The sequence below is a fragment of the Thalassophryne amazonica genome, chromosome 14 (genome assembly GCF_902500255.1).
Source record: "Thalassophryne amazonica chromosome 14, fThaAma1.1, whole genome shotgun sequence".
Lineage (NCBI taxonomy): Eukaryota > Metazoa > Chordata > Actinopteri > Batrachoidiformes > Batrachoididae > Thalassophryne > Thalassophryne amazonica.
This window is the reverse complement of record NC_047116.1, coordinates 766,134-788,575: the sequence shown is the minus strand read 5'-3', so window position 1 is coordinate 788,575 and position 22,442 is coordinate 766,134. Positions and strand designations below refer to the sequence as shown.

Genomic DNA, 22,442 nt, shown 5'->3' with positions numbered 1-22,442 from the left:
AGCATATGATAGCGATTTCAACCCGGCAAAATATGATCAAAGGTTTATACAATGGAAAGAAAAGGGAATAACAGCCTGGTTTGTGTTAGAAAATAAAGGGGAGCTGGTGAGTTTTGAAAATCTTAGAAGACAACTTGACTTAGATTCACACGAACTCTAGATATTTTCAAGTGAGGGACTATTATAAAAAGGAGATCAAGTTGGATCCTTCCAGGAAATTGAATGATATCATCCGGATCATAGCTAAAGCATATCAGGGGAGTAACATAAAAATAATTTAATCATTATATCGAGGTCTGAATACCAACAACAACCATTCAACTGAATATATTAAGATGGGAGGAAGAACTTAATGTGGAAATTTTAGATGAGGATTGGCACAAAATGTGGAAGATACATCACTCATCCACTAATTCACGAATCTGGAGAGAATTTGCATGGAAGAATCTGATCCGTTTTTTTATTACTCCAAAAATGAAAACTAAACAGCTACACATACGACAGAATTGTTGGCGAAGATGTGGATCTTTTAATGTGAATCATTCACATTTTTTGAAAATGTCCAAAGATAACTGTATTTTGGGAAATGTATAAGGAGCTGCAACAGATATTGGGTTATGAGGTGCCTAATACCTGTTTAGTGCTTTACCTATGTAAATTCTCAGACAAGACTGTTGCCACTGATGATGAGTATTTGATCAAAATACGAGGTCTATTAGAAAAGTATCCGACCTTATTATTTTTTTCAAAAACCGTATGGATTTGAATCACGTGTGATTACATCAGACATGCTTGAACCCTCGTGGGCATGCAAGAGTTTTTTCACGCCTGTCGGTTACGTCATTCGCCTGTGGGCAGTCTTTGAGTGAGGAGTGGCCCACCCTCTCGTCGTTTTTTTCATTGTTTAGGAATGGCTCAGAGACTGCTGCTTTGTTTGATCAAAATTTTTTCAAAACTGTAAGGCACAACTGAGTGGACACCATTCGATAAATTCAGCTGGTTTTCGGTGAAAATTTTAACGGCTGATGAGAGATTTTGGTCTGGTAGTGTCGCTTTAAGGATGGCCCATGGCGCCTGACGGCGATCTGCGCTTCGAGGTGGCAGCGTCTCGCTGTTTCAAGTTGAAAACTTCCACATTTCAGGCTCTGTTGACCCAGTAAGTCGTCAGAGAACATTCGGACATTCCATTGTTAACGGACATTTTGTAATGAAAGAACGTGCGGGCAGAGTCGCATGTTGGGCCAGACCCGACCGCGTGGGGTCGCAACAGGAAAAACACCTCCGTTGGAAACCTTAACGGGCAAGTTGGAACATGCCCAAGCTGTTAAACAATTTCTCAGTTACTCACTTGTTGAAAGCCATCAAAAGCCGCCTGAATTTTACAAATGGTTTTCAACACGGAGGTGTTTTTCCTGTCGCGGCGCACACAGATTTGCCGAGTCATCACGGAAACGACTCGACGAATTTGCGCGCACGTCTTTCATTACAAAATGTCCTTAAACAGTGGAATGTCCGCATAAAGTCCTCATGCCGGCCTCTTCTGAATCTTCTCTGTTCTCTCACGACGTCCTGGGTGAATTAAGCCTTAAATTAGGATGTTTTCAGGTCGAAACAGGCCGACGACGGCGCCTGGAAGCGCTGCACGATGTCCCGCTCCGTGGGAAGTCCTTACAGCGACAGAAACACCCCATAATCTCTCATCAGCCATTAAACTTTTCACCGAAAACCATCTTAATTTCTCGAATAGTGTCCACTCGGATATTCCTCACAGGTCCAGAAAAAAATTTGATAAAGCAACGCGCGCCGTCTCGAGCAGCGTGTGAAACAAAGGAATTCAGCTGAGAGGGCGGGACCGCATCTCACTCAAGGCCTGCCTACAGGGAAATGACGTCACCGACATGCATGAAAAAACTCACGCATGCGCACGAGGGTTCAAGCATGATTGGCGTAATCACACGTCATTCAAATCCATATAGTTTAAAAAAAAAATAAAAGGGTCGGTTTATTATCTAATAGACCTTGTATTGTTGGTGGCAGGCAAGAAAGCTATTACTAGGAACTGGGGAAAGGACATACCACCAACAAAAGATCAATGGATAACAATTGTGGAAGAAATCTTTTTGATGGAAAAACTGACACACGTGCTGAGGCTACAAGAGGAACAACTGGACAGGAAGTGGAGAAAATGGACCCTTTATAAATCTCTAACCAATGACACTGGACCAGAATAATGAACCTGAAAACACCAACTTACAAGACTTTAAGAATATGATGTACTCATCAGGCAGCCTACTGTTCAATTTATATGTTTTGGAATTTGTATTTGTCTGTTGTCGCAATAATTTGTTAATAAATATTTAAGTGACAAAAAAAAAAAAAGAAACACCGCCGCCTTTTCTGGGCTCGAGCTCATTTGAAATGGACAGACACAAAGTGGAAAGTGTGCTGTGGTCTGATGAGTCCACATTTCAGATTGTTTTTGGAAATCATGGACGTCGTGTCCTCTGGACAAAAGAGGAAAAAGGCCATCCAGATTGTTACCAGCACAAAGTTCAAAAGTCAGCATCTGTGATGGTATGGGGGTGTGTTAGTGCCCATGGCATGGACAACTTACACATCTGTGATGGTATGGGGGTGTGTTAGTGCCCATGGCATGGACAACTTACACATCTGTGATGGTATGGGGGTGTGTTAGTGCCCATGGCATGGACAGCTTACACATCTGTGATGGTATGGGGGTGTGTTAGTGCCCATGGCATGGACAGCTTACACATCTGTGATGGTATGGGGGTGTGTTAGTTACCCTCTGGCAGATCCCGTGCAGTCGGGAAAGCAGGCTGACTGGGTGACTGTGAGGAGGAAGCGTAGCCCTAAACAGAAGCCCCGTGTACACCGTCAACCCGTTCACATCTCTAACCGTTTTTCCCCACTCGACGATACACTCGCTGAGGATCAAACTCTGGTTATTGGCGACTCTGTTTTGAGAAATGTGAAGTTAGCGACACCAGCAACCATTGTCAATTGTCTTCCGGGGGCCAGAGCAGGCGACATCGAAGGACATTTGAAATTGCTGGCTAAGGCTAAGCGTAAATTTGGTAAGATTGTAATTCACGTCGGCAGTAATGACACTCGGTTACGCCAATCGGAGGTCACTAAAATTAACATTAAATCGGTGTGTATCTTTGCAAAAACAATGTCGGACTCTGTTGTTTTCTCTGGGCCCCTCCCCAATCAGACCGGGAGTGACATGTTTAGCCACATGTTCTCCTTGAATTGCTGGCTGTCTGAGTGGTGTCCAAAAAATGAGGTGGGCTTCATTGATAATTGGCAAAGCTTCTGGGGAAAACCTGGTCTTGTTAGGAGAGACGGCATCCATCCCACTTTAGAGGGAGCAGCTCTCATTTCTAGAAATCTGGCCAATTTTCTTAAATCCTCCAAACTGTGACTGTCTAGCGTTGGGACCAGGAGGCAGAGCTGTGGTCTTATACACCTCTCTGCAGCTTCTCTCCCCCTGCCATCCCCTCATTACCCCATCCCCGTAGAGACGGTGCCTGCTCCCAGACCACCAATAACCAGCAAAAATCTATTTAAGCATAAAAATTCAAAAAGAAAAAATAATATAGCACCTTCAATTGCACCACAGACTAAAACAGTTAAATGTGGTCTATTAAACATTAGGTCTCTCTCTTCTAAGTCCCTGTTGGTAAATGATATAATAATTGATCAACGAATTGATTTATTCTGCCTAACAGAAACCTGGTTACAGCAGGATGAATATGTTAGTTTAAATGAGTCAACACCCCCGAGTCACACTAACTGTCAGAATGCTCGTAGCACGGGCCGGGGCGGAGGATTAGCAGCAATCTTCCATTCCAGCTTATTAATTAATCAAAAACCTAGACAGAGCTTTAATTCATTTGAAAGCTTGTCTCTTAGTCTTGTCCATCCAAATTGGAAGTCCCAAAAACCAGTTTTATTTGTTATTATCTATCGTCCACCTGGTCGTTACTGTGAGTTTCTCTGTGAATTTTCAGACCTTTTGTCTGACTTAGTGCTTAGCTCAGATAAGATAATTATAGTGGGCGATTTTAACATCCACACAGATGCTGAGAATGACAGCCTCAACACTGCATTTAATCTATTATTAGACTCTATCGGCTTTGCTCAAAAAGTAAATGAGTCCACCCACCACTTTAATCATATTTTAGATCTTGTTCTGACTTATGGTATGGAAATAGAAGACTTAACAGTATTCCCTGAAAACTCCCTTCTGTCTGATCATTTTTTAATAACATTTACATTTACCCTGATGGACTACCCTGCAGTGGGGAATAAGTTTCATTACACTAGAAGTCTTTCAGAAAGCGCTGTAACTAGGTTTAAGGATATGATTCCTTCTTTATGTTCTCTAATGTCATATACCAACACAGAGCAGAGTAGCTACCTAAACTCTGTAAGGGAGTTAGAGTATCTCATCAATAGTTTTACATCCTCATTGAAGACAACTTTGGATGCTGTAGCTCCTCTGAAAAAGAGAGCTTTAAATCAGAAGTGTCTGACTCCGTGGTATAACTCACAAACTCGTAGCTTAAAGCAGATAACCCGTAAGTTGGAGAGGAAATGGCGTCTCACTAATTTAGAAGATCTTCACTTAGCCTGGAAAAAGAGTTTGTTGCTCTATAAAAAAGCCCTCCGTAAAGCTAGGACATCTTTCTACTCATCACTAATTGAAGAAAATAAGAACAACCCCAGGTTTCTTTTCAGCACTGTAGCCAGGCTGACAAAGAGTCAGAGCTCTATTGAGCTGAGTATTCCATTAACTTTAACTAGTAATGACTTCATGACTTTCTTTGCTAACAAAATTTTGACTATTAGAGAAAAAATTACTCATAACCATCCCAAAGATGTATCGTTATCTTTGGCTGCTTTCAGTGATGCCGGTATTTGGTTAGACTCTTTCTCTCCGATTGTTCTGTCTGAGTTATTTTTATTAGTTACTTCATCCAAACCATCAACATGTTTATTAGACCCCATTCCTGCCAGGCTGCTCAAGGAAGTCCTACCATTATTTAATGCTTCAATCTTAAATATGATCAATCTATCTTTGTTAGTTGGTTATGTACCACAGGCCTTTAAGGTGGCAGTAATTAAACCATTACTTAAAAAGCCATCACTTGACCCAGCTATCTTAGCTAATTATAGGCCAATCTCCAACCTTCCTTTTCTCTCAAAGATTCTTGAGAGGGTAGTTGTAAAACAGCTAACTGATCACCTGCAGAGGAATGGTCTATTTGAAGAGTTTCAGTCAGGTTTTAGAATTCATCATAGTACAGAAACAGCATTAGTGAAGGTTACAAATGATCTTCTTATGGCTTCGGACAGTGGACTTATCTCTGTGCTTGTTCTGTTGGACCTCAGTGCTGCTTTTGATACTGTTGACCATAAAATTTTATTACAGAGATTAGAGCATGTCATAGGTATTAAAGGCACTGCGCTGCGGTGGTTTGAATCATATTTGTCTAATAGATTACAGTTTGTTCATGTAAATGGGGAATCTTCTTCACAGACTAAAGTTAATTATGGAGTTCCACAAGGTTCTGTGCTAGGACCAATTTTATTCACTTTATACATGCTTCCCTTAGGCAGTATTATTAGACGGTATTGCTTAAATTTTCATTGTTACGCAGATGATACCCAGCTTTATCTATCCATGAAGCCAGAGGATACACACTAATTGGCTAAACTGCAGGATTGTCTTACAGACATAAAGACATGGATGACCTCTAATTTCCTGCTTTTAAACTCAGATAAAACTGAAGTTATTGTACTTGGCCCCACAAATCTTAGAAGCATGGTGTCTAACCAGATCGTTACTCTGGATGGCATTTCCCTGATCTCTAGTAATACTGTGAGAAATCTTGGAGTCATTTTTGATCAGGATATGTCATTCAAAGCGCATATTAAACAAATATGTAGGACTGCCTTTTTGCATTTACGCAATATCTCTAAAATCAGAAAGGTCTTGTCTCAGAGTGATGCTGAAAAACTAATTCATGCATTTATTTCCTCTAGGCTGGACTATTGTAATTCATTATTATCAGGTTGTCCTAAAAGTTCCCTAAAAAGCCTTCAGTTGGTTCAGAATGCTGCAGCTAGAGTACTGACGGGGACTAGCAGGAGAGAACATATCTCACCCGTGTTGGCCTCTCTTCATTGGCTTCCTGTTAATTCTAGAATAGAATTTAAAATTCTTCTTCTTACTTATAAGGTTTTGAATAATCAGGTCCCATCTTATCTTAGGGACCTCGTAGTACCATATTACCCCATTAGAGCGCTTCGCTCTCAGACTGCGGGCTTACTTGTAGTTCCTAGGGTTTGTAAGAGTAGAATGGGAGGCAGAGCCTTCAGCTTTCAGGCTCCTCTCCTGTGGAACCAGCTCCCAAAACAGATCAGGGAGACAGATACCCTCTCTACTTTTAAGATTAGGCTTAAAACTTTCCTTTTCGCTAAGGCTTATAGTTAGGGCTGGATCGGGTGACCCTGGACCATCCCTTGGTTATGTTGCTTTAGACGTAGACTGTGGGGGGGTTCCCATGATGCACTGTTTCTTTCTCTTTTTGCTCCGTATGCATCACTCTGCATTTAATCATTAGTGATCGATCTCTGCCCCCCTTCTCGGCATGTCTTTTTCCTGGTTCTTTCCCTCAGCCCCAACCAGTCTCAGCAGAAGACTGCCCCTCCCTGAGCCTGGTTCTGCTGGAGGTTTCTTCCTGTTAAAAGGGAGTTTTTCCTTCCCACTGTGGCCAAGTGCTTGCTCATAGGGGGTCGTTTTGACTGTTGGGGTTTTTCATAATTATTGTATGGCCTTGCCTTACAATATGGAGCGCCTTGGGGCAACTGTTTGTTGTGATTTGGCGCTATATAAGAAAAAAGTTGATTGATTGATTGATTGTTAGTGCCCATGGCATGGACAGCTTACACATCTGTGATGGTATGGGGGTGTGTTAGTGCCCATGGCATGGACAACTTACACATCTGTGATGGTATGGGGGTGTTTTAGTGCCCATGGCATGGACAACTTACACATCTGTGATGGAATGGGGGTGTGTTAGTGCCCATGGCATGGACAACTTACACATCTGTGACGGCCCCATCAATGCTGAAAGGTACATCCAGGTTTTGGAGCAACACATGCTGCCATCCAAGCAACGTCTTTTTCAGGGACGTCCCTGCTTATTTCAGCAAGACAATGCCAAGCCACATTCTGTACGTGTTCCAACAGCGTGGCTTCGTAGTAAAAGAGTGCAGGTACTAGACTGGCCTGCCTGCAGTCCAGACCTGTCGCCCATTGAAAATGTGTGGCGCATTATGAAGCGCAAAATACGACAACGGAGACCTCGGACTGTTGAACAACTGAAGTCGTACATCAAGCAAGAATTCCACCTACAAAGCTTCAACAATTAGTGTCCTCAGTTCCCAAACGCTTACTGAGTGTTGTTAGAAGGAAAGGTGATGTAACACAGTGGTAAACATACCACTGTCCCAGCTTTTTAGAAACGTGTTACAGGCATCCATTTCAAAATGAGCAAATATTTGCACAAAAACAATAAAGTTTATCAGTTTGAACATTAAATATCTTTTCTTTGTGGTGTATTCAATTGAATATAGGTTGAAGAGGATTTGAAAATCATTAAATCATTGTATTCTGTTTTTATTTACATTACACACAACGTCCCAACTTTATTGGAATTGGGGTTGTGAGTGATCAGAGACCACTGATGTAAGAGGCATGATGTCAATATTCGTGACAGCAATACCATGTGCGAGAACCAAATCCAAGGTATTTCCACTAATCTGCATGGAATCCTGAATGCATTGCCGAAATCCTAATGCATCCACAATTTCCATAAATGATTTGCCGAAGGGATCAGAAGGCTTATTTATATGAATGTTAAAGTCACCAATAATCAGAATGTTATCTACACTTGTCAACAAGTTTGAGATGAAATCACCAAATTCATCTAAGAATTCAGAATATGGGCCAGGGGGCCTATATACAGTGACAAAGTAATACGGCTGATTTTTATTTTTCTGACCTTGGCAATACGTAGCATCGTGGGCAGAGCGGAGAATCAGATGCTCAAACGAGTTATATTTGTGATCCCCAACAGCTAATAAACTAAACCTAGATTTATAAATAAGATCAACACCCCCGCCTTGCTTCGCATCATGAGGGATGTGACTAAAGGTGTACGCCAGTGGGCAGGCCTCATTTAAGGGAAGGACAGCTGTTGGTTTAAGCCGGGTTTTGCATAACCCAATCATATCTAAGTGATGATCCATAATTAGATCATTAATCAACAATGATTTTGAGGATTGTGATCTTATGTTAATGAGACCTAGACTAAGGACCTCAGTGGGGTTGACAGTTGGACTGTTTGGATTTAGGGGTAGTTCCTGAGTAGCATATATAAGATGTCTGGCAGTGGGTTTAGGTTCGAGACATTCCACGCGGGTTGTAGGTATCAGACACCAAATATTTGATATTGCTGGAACAGCCAACGGGCCACCCTCAATTTCAGTGACATCCAGTGTAGTATTGGGTATTACATTTTGCAAAGCATATCCCTCTATGATTTATGGACACATCTACGGAAACTTGTTGAATTTCCCTCCCTGGCAGATAAACTGCACTATCACCATAGTGGATTTTCTGCACTAATTTCTCCACTAAGCTAATGGATTCCACACCCACATTTGTCATAAGCCTTGCAGGGTCTCTAATCACCTGCTCCGTGGCCTGCTGTAAAATCCTAATGTTACCCTCCCTGTAGAGCTCAGTTTATGTTCTCGGACAAGATGGCGGCACCTTCCCCACTAGGATGACGGCCATCAGGCATCAGCAAGCCACGGTGGCCCCATAATGAAGGACAGTTATCAATAAAACTAAAGCCTTGCTGTCTAGAAAATGGCGTCAGTCGCGTATTTAACGATGTTACCCTGCTAAATGCCTCATCATTACCGCGGGAGGTGAGGGGACCAGAGACTATTAATCGATGCTAACACATCTTTCTGGCAAGGTCACAAGTCCTCTCTATGTCCATTTTTGTGACCTCTGGGTACTTCATCCTGACATCATTGGCACCAATGTGAATAACTATGTGACTGTATCTCGTGTCATGTTCCTTTGTCTGTCTACCGTTCTGCAGCATCAGCACCCTAAGATGGGAGCTCTGGCCCCAGGAATACATTTAACGTCAGCCGGCATCTATAACCTGACTTTGCAGGTGATAGAATCACCTGTCACTAAAGCGCAGCGTTTCAGTCTGGAGATAGGAGTGGAAGTCACCCGTGGGCTCAGAGATCTGACATCATTCACATCCAAGGGAGAAAACTGGTTTGCAGTGGCGAGTGTGATTGGGGTACTGCAACAGGGCACCAAGCCCTATGTTACTTCCTCCACCTAACCACAGTCCGAAAGCCATCATCCACAGCTGGCATTTCTAGGCTGATGCTAATGGGCACACTGGCTGGCCCAACACTAACCTTGTCTGGAGTGCCCGTAAACATCTACCTCCACTGAATTAAGAAGCTGTTCTAACTTACGGACACGGCTCTCTAAAGGAGCCACCCTATCTGCCAGCATCACGCAGGATTTATGTAGTGTAAAGTAGTGTACTTTGTGCACCAGAAAATTCAAGAGTATAGCCATGCTAGCGTGAGCTAACTGCTTACGAAAATGCTAACCACTGCTAAGATTCACACAGGAGTAAAATAATAAGCTAAAATTCACAACAGTTACACCGAAAAACTGACTGAAGCATTTACAAACAGTAATGAAAGAAATGGGGGGGTTGACTTAGTTTACGCAAGCTAGTCATGGGTGTATAGGGTGAAGAGTTTGGGGCTGAGGCAGCAGCCCTGAGGTGATCCAGTGCCGATTCTGAGCTCAGTGGAGACTGTTCCTTCCATCGGTACAACCTACATTCAGTTGCAGGTGGTGGTCGGGACCCCCAGATCGGACAGTTTTCCAATCAGCTTTTTTGGTTGGATGGCGTTGGAGGTAGAGGTGTAGTCGAGGAAGAGCATCCTGACATACGTACCACGACCGGAGTTTCAAAGCCCTCAGGAGCTGAGGGCTTTGATGGAGTCTTCGACACTGAGGCACCTGTGTGCTTAATCATGCAATATAAAAAGACACCCTCACTCGTGAACAAGACCCCAAGATACTTAAACTCCTCCACTTGAGGCAAGGACACTCCACCGACCTGAAGAGGGCAAAGCACCTTTTTCCAGTCGAGAACCATGGCCTCTGATTTGGAGGTGCTGATTTTCATCCCGGACGCTTCACACTCGGCTGCAAACCGCCCCAGTGCACGCTGAAGGTCCTGATTTGACGAAGCCAACAGAACCACATTGTCCGCAAACAGCAGAGACGAGATTCTGTGGTTCCCAAACCAGACCCCCTCTACACCCTGGGTGCGCCTAGAAATTCTGTCCATAAAAATAATGAACAGAACCGGTGACAAAGGGCAGCCCTGGCGGAGGCCAACGTGCACTGGAAACAGGTTTGACTTGCTACCGGCAATGTGAACCAAGCTCCTGCTGTGGTCGTACAGGGACGGGATAGCCCTTAGCAAAGGACCCCGGACCCCGTACTCCCGGAGCACTCCCCACAGGGTGCCCCGAGGGACACGGTCGAACGCCTTCTCCAGATCCACAAAACACATGTGGACTGGTTGGGCGAACTCCCATGAACCCTTGAGCACCCGATGGAGCGTGTAGAGCTGATCCAGTGTGCCGCGACCAGGACGAAAACCACACTGCTCCTCCTGAATCTGAGGTTCGACCATCGGTCGAATTCTCCTCTCCAGTACTCTGGAATAGACCTTACCGGGGAGGCTGAGGAGTGTGATCCCCTATAGTTGGAACACACCCTCCGGTCCTCCTTCTTAAACAGAGGGACCACCACCCCGGTCTGCCAATCCAGAGGCACTATCCCTGATCGCCACGCGATGTTGCAGAGGTGTGTCAGCCAAGACAGTCCCACAACATCCAGAGACTTAAGGTACTCAGGACGGATTTCATCCACCCCAGGACCCTTGCCACCGAGGAGCTTTCTAACCACCTCGGTGACTTCGGCCTGGGTGATGGATGAGTCTGCCTCTGAGTCCCCAGTCTCTGCTTCCTCTTCGGAAGACGTGACGATGGGATTGAGGAGATCCTCGAAGTACTCCTTCCACCGCCCGACAACATCCCCAGTCAGGGTCAACAGCTCCCCACCCGCACTGTAAACAGTGCGGGTGGAGAGCTGCTTCTGCCTCCTGAGGCGTCGGACGGTTTGCCAGAATCTCTTCGAGGCCGACCAATAGTCCTCCTCCATGGCCTCCCCGAACTCCACCCAGACCCGAGTTTTTGCCTCTGCGACCGCACGGGCAGCGGCATGCTTGGCCTGCCGGTACCTGTCAGCTGCGTCTGGGGTCCCACCTACCAACAAAGATAAGTAGGACTCCTTCTTCAGCTTGATGGCATCCCTTACTTCCGGTGTTCACCACCGGTTTCTGGGATTGCCGCCGCGACAGGCACCAGAGACCTTGTGACCACAGCTACGAGCGGCCGCATCGACAATGGAGGTGGAAAACATGGTCCACTCAGACTCCATGTCTCCAACCTCCCCCGGGATCTGGGAGAAGCTCTCCCGGAGGTGGGAGTTGAAGACCTCGCTGACAGAGGGTTCCGCCAGTCGTTCCCAGCAGACCCTCACGATACGTTTGGGCCTGCCAGGTCTGACCGGCTTCCTTCCCTCCCAGCGGATCCAACTCACCACCAGGTGGTGAGTTGGATCCGAGTTGGACGCTTCAGAAAGACACCACATGGCCAAAATGTCAAAACTGACTCTTCCTCACTATGCAAGTGATCCTTCTCCTCAGAGGCTGTCTGTGTAAAAGCTCATCTGTCACAATCATTTCATGGAGACCCAAGGATCCTCCACAGAGACCTGGTACCAATGTCATCCACGCCTCACCTTAAGACACTGGTTACTTAAGTCACTGGACTCTGTCTGACAACCATACAGTAAGACAGGAAGCAGCTGGACCATAAAGACTTGGACCTCACCTCTCCTGCAAAGATATTGACATCACTACACACTTCTGACCTTTGACCTCATGACTCTGTAAGATCTTCCCAGGCGTCGCTGGATCTCAAAGGCCAAGGCCCCAGAGACATAAACGTCTCTGCTGAGATCAGTAAATGTCTCTACAAGTTCAACACTTTCATCACATACAGAGACACTTCTGATAGCAGGGTCCAGGAAGTCAGTGAATGTCTGGATCCAGGCCAGTCACAAACTCAGATGCTCTGATTCCTCACTCAGCTTCTCAAGTGCTGCACTTAGAGTATTGACTGATTTCACAAAGATGACAGCATCGTCCTTGAAGGTCAGAATAGAATAGAATTGAAACGTTATTGTCATTGTACACATATACATACAATGAAACTTTACCGTCCTAATTACACTTAGATGCAATCCAACCACTAGGGGCAGTGTACAGCCACAGTCCGGTGCCCGGGGAACCAACTCCAGATGTAGAGATGCTGCCTTGGTCAGGGCCAGAGAAAGGAGCAGACCCTAAATAAGCAGGTTTTTGATTGGTTAGTCAGTAAAGCTTTCCTCACCAACAAAAACACCCAAGTCGCTAATCACTACCAACACCGAGTCTCTACAAGCATTGAACAGTGTTGGAGCCAGAACCCATCCCTGACAGACACTCTGAGTCTCTGCCTCCACTCCGTGCAGCTCTCACAGTATCAGTGTGTAGGCTGGCTGTGATGTCCAGTAGCCTCTTGTAGATCTTCTATTCAACAATATACAATGATCAGTCATGTCAAAAGCTGCTCTGAGATGAGCCACACTTTTCTTTCTTTTCATTTAGATTATTGTAATGGTCTTTTACTTGTCCTAACAAATCAGCTTTGGAGCGGCTTCAGATGGCTGACTGCCAGTCCCATTCAGTGACCGCCCACTGTGGCCCGGCCCATCAGATGGGTTATAATTAAGGCCACTTGTGAAGCATCCATAGGATATGAACCACGGAGGCTGAAGATCATGTTTCCAAAGGACAGGAATGAGCATCAGGTCCCAGGATTGTCGTTGTACCATTCAGTGGTTGGTAGGTAAGGTTCAGCATGAGGTGCTGGACTGGTTCACCTGCTAACTGCTGCTCCCTGGAGCGTTGATGCTGCCAAAAGTGAGGAGCCGCACTTGCTCCTCCAGGAGTTGGCTGCTGGTCAGTCAGCAGGTCTAAACTTTATATGATGCTGTGCTAACATATTTGCAATGCATAGAGCATTTCACACAGGCAAGTCCGCTGCCGTTGATTTGTTCCCGTGGGATCCAGATTATATTGTAAAGCCTCTGACTGAGGACCATAATGCAAAGAACCACAGTGTGGGTGAGAAAAAGCTGCCTTACTTGTCCCAGTAGCAGGTAGTATTGTCACAGTGCTAACAAACGTCAGTAGCCTTTAGTTCAGTCCACAGTTCTCTTTGTGGCTGATTTAGGCAGCAGTCAGTCCAGTCAGAATCAGCAGCAGAAGAGTAGTCCAAAAAATACAAGCAGAGGTTCAGACCACACACACACACACACACACACACACACACACACACACAAAACAGTATTTAACAGTGACTACAAAGGCCAGCAAACTACTGGAAAATTGCTTGAAACTATGAAGAGAAACTAAGATGTAAGAAACAGTTAGTGATGTTATGCAGTGAAAGCACCTGCTGGACTCTGTGGTTGCAAAGAAAAGCTGCACTTTCTTGGCCCTTTCTGTAAATTCTTTGGACATCAGTGCACTAGTGTTTACGAGGGCTGTCCGTAAAGTATAGGTCCTTTTTATTTTTTTCAAAAACTATATGGATTTCATTCATATGTTTTTACGTCAGACATGCTTGAACCCTCGTGCGCATGCGTGAGTTTTTCCACGCCTGTCGGTGACGTCATTCGCCTGTGAGCACTCCTTGTGGGAGGAGTCGTCCAGCCCCTCGTCGGAATTCCTTTGTCTGAGAAGTTGCTGAGAGACTGGCGCTTTGTTTGATCAAAATTTTTTCTAAACCTGTGAGACACATCGAAGTGGACATGGTTCGAAAAATTAAGCTGGTTTTCAGTGAAAATTTTAACAGCTGATGAGAGATTTTGAGGTGATTCTGTCGCTTTAAGGACTTTTCACGGTGCGAGACGTCGTGCAGCGCTCTCAGGCACCGTCGTCAGCCTGTTTCAAGCTGAAAACCTCCACATTTCAGGCTCTATTGATCCAGGACGTTGTGAGAGAACAGAGAAGTTTCAGAAGAAGTCGGTTTCAGCATTTTATCCGGATATTCCACTGTTAAAGGAGATTTTTTTTAATGAAAGACGTGCGGACGGGTCCGCGCGTCGGGACGCAGCCGACGCGGCGCGGCGGCACAGGAAAACACCTCTGTGTTGATAACCATTTGTTAAAATCCAGTTGGCTTTTGATGGCTTTCAGTGGAGTGAGTATATGAGAAATTGTTTATCAGCTGGAGATGTTCCAACTTGTCCTCAAGGCTTCCAACAGAGGTGTTTTTACTGTGGCGGAGCGTCGCGGCGGCTGCGAGCCGATGCTGCAATCCGCCCGCACGTCTTTCATTAAAAAAATCTCCTTTAACAGTGGAATATCCGGATAAAATGCTGAAACCGACTTCTTCTGAAACTTCTCTGTTCTCATCACGACGTCCTGGATCAACAGAGCCTGAAATGTGGAGGTTTTAAGCTTGAAACAGGCTGATGACGCCGCCTGAGAGCGCTGCGCGACGTCTCGCACCGTGAAAAGTCCTTAAAGCGACAGAATCACCTCAAAATCTCTCATCAGCTGTTAAAATTTTCACTGAAGACCAGCTTAATTTTTCGAACCATGTCCACTTCGATGTGTCTCACAGGTTTAGAAAAAATTTTGATCAAACAAAGCGCCAGTCTCTCAGCAACTTCTCAGACAAAGGAATTCCGACGAGGGGCTGGACGACTCCTCCCACAAGGAGTGCTCACAGGCGAATGACGTCACCGACAGGCGTGGAAAAACTCACGCATGCGCACGAGGGTTCAAGCATGTCTGACGTAAAAACATATGAATGAAATCCATATAGTTTTTGAAAAAAATAAAAGGACCTATACTTTACGGACAGACCTCGTATGCTGGGTTATTAGTTGGTTTTAGTGGTTGATCTACCCAGACAGGTCCATAAGCTTTTCACTTTGCTCTATATGGTGCCATTGTGTATGTGACAAGTAAAGGTGGAATGTATGATGGAATGCTCCACCTGCCTGACCCTAATGCAGACTTTATCCACAGCTAGATTTACAAATTCAGACTTTAATAACAGTTCAGTAGGTATGTCTGTGAGCTCTGCAGTTTTGCAGGAGTCTCTGGCGTCTGTCCACAAGACTGTGTTGATCTCCATAGTCACACCTCCAGTTTTTGAATGCCTTGTCCAGCAGTACTCTTCTAGATGCTGGAACCAGCTGCTGTTGCTAATGAACTCAGTCCCTGTCATTGTGCACAATCCAGGTCCACTGAGCCACTGGGACTGGGGCTCCCTGCTCGGTTACCAGCAGCAGGACCATCTCTTGGACAACCTTCAGTCACAGAGTTGAGCTGTGACAGTAATCTCATTGGCCACAGTTACATTGACTACCCACCTAACGCAAGACTAAATTTGAGCCTCCTAATCTGGAATATCTGACACCAGCTGAGGGAACCTGTGTATGTCTCTTTCTTGTTGCCTGGCGTTGGAGTGAGTAAACCAGAGAGAGCTGTTTCCAACACCATCATATCGACGCCGCTCGGGCTGGTGCTGGCTCTTGTCCTGGTAGACAGTCTCAGGTGGGGCATTGTTCTGCTGTCTGTGCAGGGTCTGGGGGTCTGTGTCCTCTCTCTCCTACTCACAGGGTTTGGCTCCTCCCACATGCAGGGTGGTTTGTTAACCTCCATGCTGTGGCTTATCGACGCTCCTCCTGGTGGGGGTACTGCTTCTGTCACTGCATGTGTGCTCTCCTGTGATGGTGGGGGTGCTGTGTGCCCCCCCCCCAACACACACACACACAGTTTGGGGACATTGCAGCACTCATAAAACTCCTCACCTTTATCACTTCATCACATAGATCAACAGCCCTTCCATCTCCTCTGGTCACTTTGGCCTGTGCAGTATATTTTTTTGTTTTGCTTTTTGGAACCAGCAGCTTGTTGCACCGCTAACAGCAATTGTGTTGAGTGTGTGTGTGTGTGTGTGTGTGTTAATGCAGGTAAGGATGTGCTGTACAGCATAGCAGGCTTTGCAAAGGACAGCGTTCATGCTCATGTGACGACTCTGAGGCCCGATAACTTCCCAGCAGACCAGAAGGAGGCTTGGCTGGTGGACTTTTTTGCTCCGGTTTGTAAATGCTGTTTTTGATGACTTTGACTTTTGTTCTTTGACCTGAAAAAAAACTTTGATTTGTGTCCAGATTTGAGAGCAGGTACTGTTAGATGTGGAAGCCTTTCCAGTAGTGTCTCATGTCTTTTTCACTTCATATTAAACTTTTGTTTGTATATATGTGTCCTTGATACATTTTGTTTTTTCACTCTGCCACCTGTTTCTTCATGTGTACAATAGTGTTCAGAATAATAGTAGTGCTATGTGACTAAAAAGATTAATCCAGGTTTTGAGTATATTTCTTATTGTTACATGGGAAACAAGGTACCAGTAGATTCAGTAGATTCTCACAAATCAAACAAGACCAAGCATTCATGATATGCACACTCTTAAGGTTATGAAATTGGGCTATTAGTAAAAAAAAAAAGTAGAAAAGGGGGTGTTCACAATAATAGTAGTGTGGCATTCAGTCAGTGAGTTTGTCAGTTTTGTGGAACAAACAGCTGTGAATCAGGTGTCCCCTATTTAAGGATGAAGCCAGCACCTGTTGGACATGTTTTCCTCTTTGAAAGCCTGAGGAAAATGGGACGTTCAAGACATTGTTCAGAAGAACAGCGTAGTTTAATTAAAAAGTTGATTGGAGAGGGGAAAACTTATACGCAGGTGCAAAAAATTATAGGCTGTTCATCTACAATGATCTCCAATGCTTTAAAATGGACAAAAAAAAACAGAGACGCGTGGAAGAAAACGGAAAACAACCATCAAAATGGATAGAAGAATAACCAGAATGGCAAAGGCTCACCCAGTGATCAGCTCAGGATGATCAAAGACAGTCTGGAGTTACCTGTAAGTGCTGTGACAGTTAGAAGACGCCTGTGTGAAGCTAATTTATTTGCAAGAATCCCCCGCAAAGTCCCTCTGTTAAATAAAAGACGTGCAGAAGAGGTTACAATTTGCCAACCAACACATCAACTGGCCTAAAGAGAAATGGAGGAATATTTTGTGGACTGACGAGAGTAAAATTGTTTTTTTGGGGTCCAAGGGCCGCAGACAGTTTGTGAGACGACCCCCAAACTCTGAATTCAAGCCACAGTTCACAGTGAAGACAGTGAAGCATGGTGGTGCAAGCATCATGATATGGGCATGTTTCTCCTACTATGGTGTTGGGCCTATATATCACATACCAGGTATCATGGATCAGTTTGGATATGTCAAAAATACTTGAAGAGGTCATGTTGCCTTATGCTGAAGAGGACATGCCCTTGAAATGGGTGTTTCAACAAGACAATGACCCCAAGCACACTAGTAAACCAGCAAAACGTTGGTTCCAAACCAACAAAATTAATGCCTCACAAATGTGAAGAAATCATGAAAAACTGTGGTTATATGACTAAATACTAGTTTAATGATTCACAGGATCGATAAAAAAGCAGTTTGAACATAATAGTTTTGGAGTTTGTAGCATCAACAGCAGATGCTACTATTATTGTGAACACCCCCCTTTTTTCTACTTTTTTTTTACTAATAGCCCAATTTCATAGCCTTAAGAGTGTGTATATCATGAATGCTTGGGTCCTTGTTGGATTTGTGAGAAATCTATTGAATCTACTGGTACCTTGTTTCCCATGTAACAATAAGAAATATACTCAAAACCTAGATTAATCTTTTTAGTCACATAGCACTACTATTATTCTGAACACTACTGCATGTATGTTTGTGAGTTGAAGAAGCTACTGGATGCCTAAAATTTCTTTTGGGATGAATAAAGTACCTGTCAATTCATCAGATGTGTTCCTTATGACCTCCTTTACACAAGATGGTGTCCTTTGGGAGTCTGTTGTGCATTCTAAAAATTTGCCAGGACACATAAGGGATGCGGAAACACCTTTCTATGTAATTGCTTCAGTGTCCCTTGTGTGTTGTTGTTGTTGTCTCCTGTGGAATTACGGTGCTACAGATGGCATCACATTTCCACAGAGATCTGCGCTGAGAAGAAGGATTTTCTGACATATATGCTGGATTTGAGCGGAGTTTGCTGTAGTCTAAAAGCATGACGTCATATTCCTCACTGTTTGTGTACCAAGACTTCAAACACAATCTTGTTGTAATTAATGTGTATTAATTACATAAGCCTAGTCACAGAGAGTGAGATTACACAGAGAGATCTGCACTCCATGTGCGCTTGTCCTGAATTGACAACCGGAGCTTTCAGAAGCTCAGAATGAACCATCATCTGCAAGAAAATTAGAAGAAAAGCTCTCTGCCTTATCTCCGCTCAAAATTTTGAACACATACAAAACGTTTTGAAGAACTGGCAAACATCATCTGACAAGAAATACATTTTGCGCTGTCTAACAGTGTATTATGAATTGAACTTTATTCATAAAAATCACGGCACACGGCTCTGATCTTTCAGCATCCTTTAAACCACATTACACCCATTTTGGCATTTCTCGTGGCTTCCTGTCTCTGTGAGGTTGTATTTTAAGGTTCTGCTACTAAACAATAAAATTCTTCATTTACTGGCACCTCCCTACCTAGCTGACCTAATTAAACCCTATGTACCCGGCCCGGCTCTGTGTTCTTAGGGCAGGACTCCTTTGTGTCCTTAGGTGACTAAAAGTCTGTGGTCACAGAGCTTTCTCTTATCATGCCCCTGTTCTGTGGAATGATCTCCCTGCATCAATAAACAGTCAGATTCTGTGAAGACTTTCAAGTTCAGACTTAAGATGCACTTATTTCCCCTTTCGTATGGCTAGCATACTGGCATAGTATAGTTACACACTTTTTACTCTTTTAATTCATTTTATTAGTAAACGGAGCGTGTTGCAGCCTCAACTTTATCTAAATTCTGGGTCTTTTAGTGAAGCTTCGGGCTAGTGGCCGGCGATCACCTTAGTATTTCTTCTGTTTTTCTTGTTGCTTTATGCTGACAAATTATACTGTATTTGTTGTCTTTCTGATGCCTGATTCTGGTCTTTTTCTCTCTGTCTGAGGTACCGATAGTGGGACAGCTACTGAAGACAGGATGCCGGATTGACAGACTGCACACTGCAGTCGGAATAGGCCCAGTGATGGCAGGAGGACTGTTGCTTACTTTCTTGGCTGCAGTTTGCTTCTGCCTGTTCCAGACACTTTAATCAGTCCGTCTGTGTTCTCATACAAGAACTTCATCCTGCTTGTCTCAGTCCACCCAACAGTAAATGGGCTTAGCTTAGGAAAGACATCTGTGATGGCCTGATGTCCCCTCCAGGGGGTGTTGTAGGCTAATCCACTTTGTGAGACAGAATCTGTTTGTTCTGGATCTCACTCCTGTCCTGGTGGCTTTGTTTTTGTTTTGCCTGGGTGTCACTAGAAGCATATGGACAATGAAATACTGGATGGAGTTGATTTCTTGATTTCAGATATATTTTACAAAACTGAAGTATTACTGACTGTGTGTGCAGTGGTGTCCTCCATGCCGGGCCTTGTTACCTGAATTAAGAAAAGCTTCAATCCAACTGGTTGGACAGCTGAAGTTTGGCACTCTGGACTGCACCATCCACCACCACCTGTGTTCAATGGTAAATCCTGGACTGTACCACTCATGATGAACTGAGATGGTGTGTACATGGCTGGTTGTTGGTTCTCTGTTTGTGTGTCAGTACAATGTTCAAGCTTATCCCACCACGGTCATCTTCAATGGCTCATCGGTTCATGAGTATGAAGGACATCATTCAGCCAGCGGCATCCTCGAGTTCATTCAGGTACTCGCAACTACAAGCACATAGTAGCACTAAAACCAGGGATCGACAGTTGGTTAGTGTGCTTGTTTTCAGTGGAAGGTTCTCTGTTCAAGACCAAACCTGCACATTTTCCATGTAATGTAGAGTTGTATCAAGGAGGGCATCCGGTGTGAAAACGTTTTTGTGTTGTAGTCCCAATTGAAGAAAAGGAGATGCCAAAGGGACTTACTTGCTGTGTTTCAGTGCAAAACGCAATTGAATCACCTCATGATCCTAAATCCAAATTACTGCAAGGTCCTTAACCTGAATAAGGTCTTGACATTACCCACTCCTAGAGTGCCTTTATTAGAGAGAGTGGCGACACGACGAGTCGAAAAAAATCGGTCACTTGACTCCTGGTGCCATCTTGGTTCCAAAATAGTGTTGGCTGTTAATGTGTCTGCATGTTAATCCAGCTATTTTATTTATTTATTTGCTGAAAATGTCAGGTTGTTGTGCATTTGAAGACACAAATAGACACAAGGGCTTCAAGATGTACACATTCCCTTCAGATCCAAACAGAAGAAACATTTGTGAAAATAGTCAGCCATGTGAGATGGAAGCGACTTCATCAAAACTTTGAGAGGTAAATTTATTTTGTTCAGTCCCATGTCCAGTAAAACTCACCTAAACCGTCATCGTATGAACCAGATATTCACAGACTTTGGACAAAAAAGTCCCAAAGTTTTTGTATTGTTTTACATGTAATAAGCATTCTATATAACGGATTTTGTACAACGGATTTTTCCCTCACATCGGATAAAATGTTCCGTCTGATCACAATGTATTTCCATTAAAAACCCCGAGCAGTCTGGATGTGCACAGTAACAGAGGTACAAATTAAAGTTCAGCTCTGACACTCGCTGATTTGTGGAAAGTGGGACCGGAGTCATTTCTGTGATTAAAGGTTCGACCGTTTAGGTTTTTCAAATGGTGTTCAGACTGACGTGCACCTGTTAAATCAGACACAAAAGGCTGTGATTTGACACTTTACTGCTTTTAATCCTTCGTCTGCCATCATATTATAATAGTTTTTATAGCGTTCACGCTGATGAATGGATCAGAAAAGTCTGCACATTTATAGCACAAAGTCAGTAAAAGAAGAAAATGTCCAGTTTACCTTTGATTTGGAGGTGATGATTGTAGAAAGAAAAACTTGAAGGTCAAATTAATCCAGAATAAAGTATAATCCAGACAGAGAAACTTTAAACGGTCACGCACGTCATTGTATGACACAGAGTTACAGAGCTGCAGCTGCATAAATCAGGCTTTAAACTCATTAAATAAATCATCATAAATTGTAAATTTGATATCTTACCTATTTTTATATTTATTCTGATAGCACCTGTACCTGGATGTGTTGCTGTATGTGGTTAAATGATTTTAAAAAATGTTGAAAACATTAAAGGTTCATTCAGTAGTTCAGTGCAGTTGGAACCAAAATGGCACCATGTTCTGAGTTGTCACCGCTCTCTGTACAAAGGCACTCTACTCATCCCCCCCCCCCCCCCCCCCCCCCACACACACACACACACACACACACACGCACACATCCAAGTACTTGGATGTGGTAAAGGAGCATTTGCAGGCAGAAGTAGTGATGGAGGAACAGTCTTGGGGATCTGACCCAGCTGCTGTCATAGAATGTGTATGAATGGATGCTGAATATGTAAAAGCCAAAAATAATCAGTGCTTTTCTTAGTTATTTATGAATGAAAGCTTCTGACAAATGTAGTACAATTAATATAACTGGAGGGAGAGGAAAAAAATCATATTACTGTGCAACTAACACAAAGTAACAACACATTTCTTTTAAAATAGTGACTGTTTTTGTCTTTTCAGGATCTGACTAATCCATCTGTGGTCGTCCTCAGTCCATCCAGCTTCTCAGAGAGAGTTCATGGTAAAGTTCAACTTTGACTGGAGTCCTGACTGGTAGGCTGCTGCTTGTTTAGATCTGTTCAGTCCAGAAGGAACAACGTAACAGGTTTAGGCAGAGCAGCAGGTTACCTAGAAAACAGTTTTGAGGGAGGCAGGGTGTCAGGATCCACTGCCTTCCTCTGTGGGGGATCTTATATTTGATGTACTTGAATCAGTGTTTTTACAGTTTCATCCTGCTCTGTCAGTGTCCCGGTGGTCCCTGTGGGACTCTGGCTGAGGGGCTATTGCCACGTAACTCTGTCTTGCTCTTGTCCTGTTGTACACTTGTGTTCATTCTGCAGTCACACACCTGTCTTGAGTTTTCAG

At 44.1% G+C, this 22,442-nt stretch overlaps 1 protein-coding gene across 4 annotated transcripts in view; it reads left to right on the top strand.

Annotated features, from left to right (window-relative positions):
• Window positions 1–22,442, top strand: part of dnajc10 (DnaJ (Hsp40) homolog, subfamily C, member 10) — a 263,701-nt gene that overhangs the window by 142,515 nt on the left and 98,744 nt on the right. For all 4 annotated transcript variants that reach the window (XM_034185983.1, XM_034185982.1, XM_034185985.1 and 1 more), the window contains 4 exons: window positions 16,322–16,449; window positions 19,878–19,994; window positions 20,076–20,177; window positions 22,038–22,098. In XM_034185983.1, the coding sequence (XP_034041874.1) occupies window positions 16,322–16,449; window positions 19,878–19,994; window positions 20,076–20,177; window positions 22,038–22,098 (408 nt within the window). The remainder of the gene's footprint in view (window positions 1–16,321; window positions 16,450–19,877; window positions 19,995–20,075; window positions 20,178–22,037; window positions 22,099–22,442) is intronic.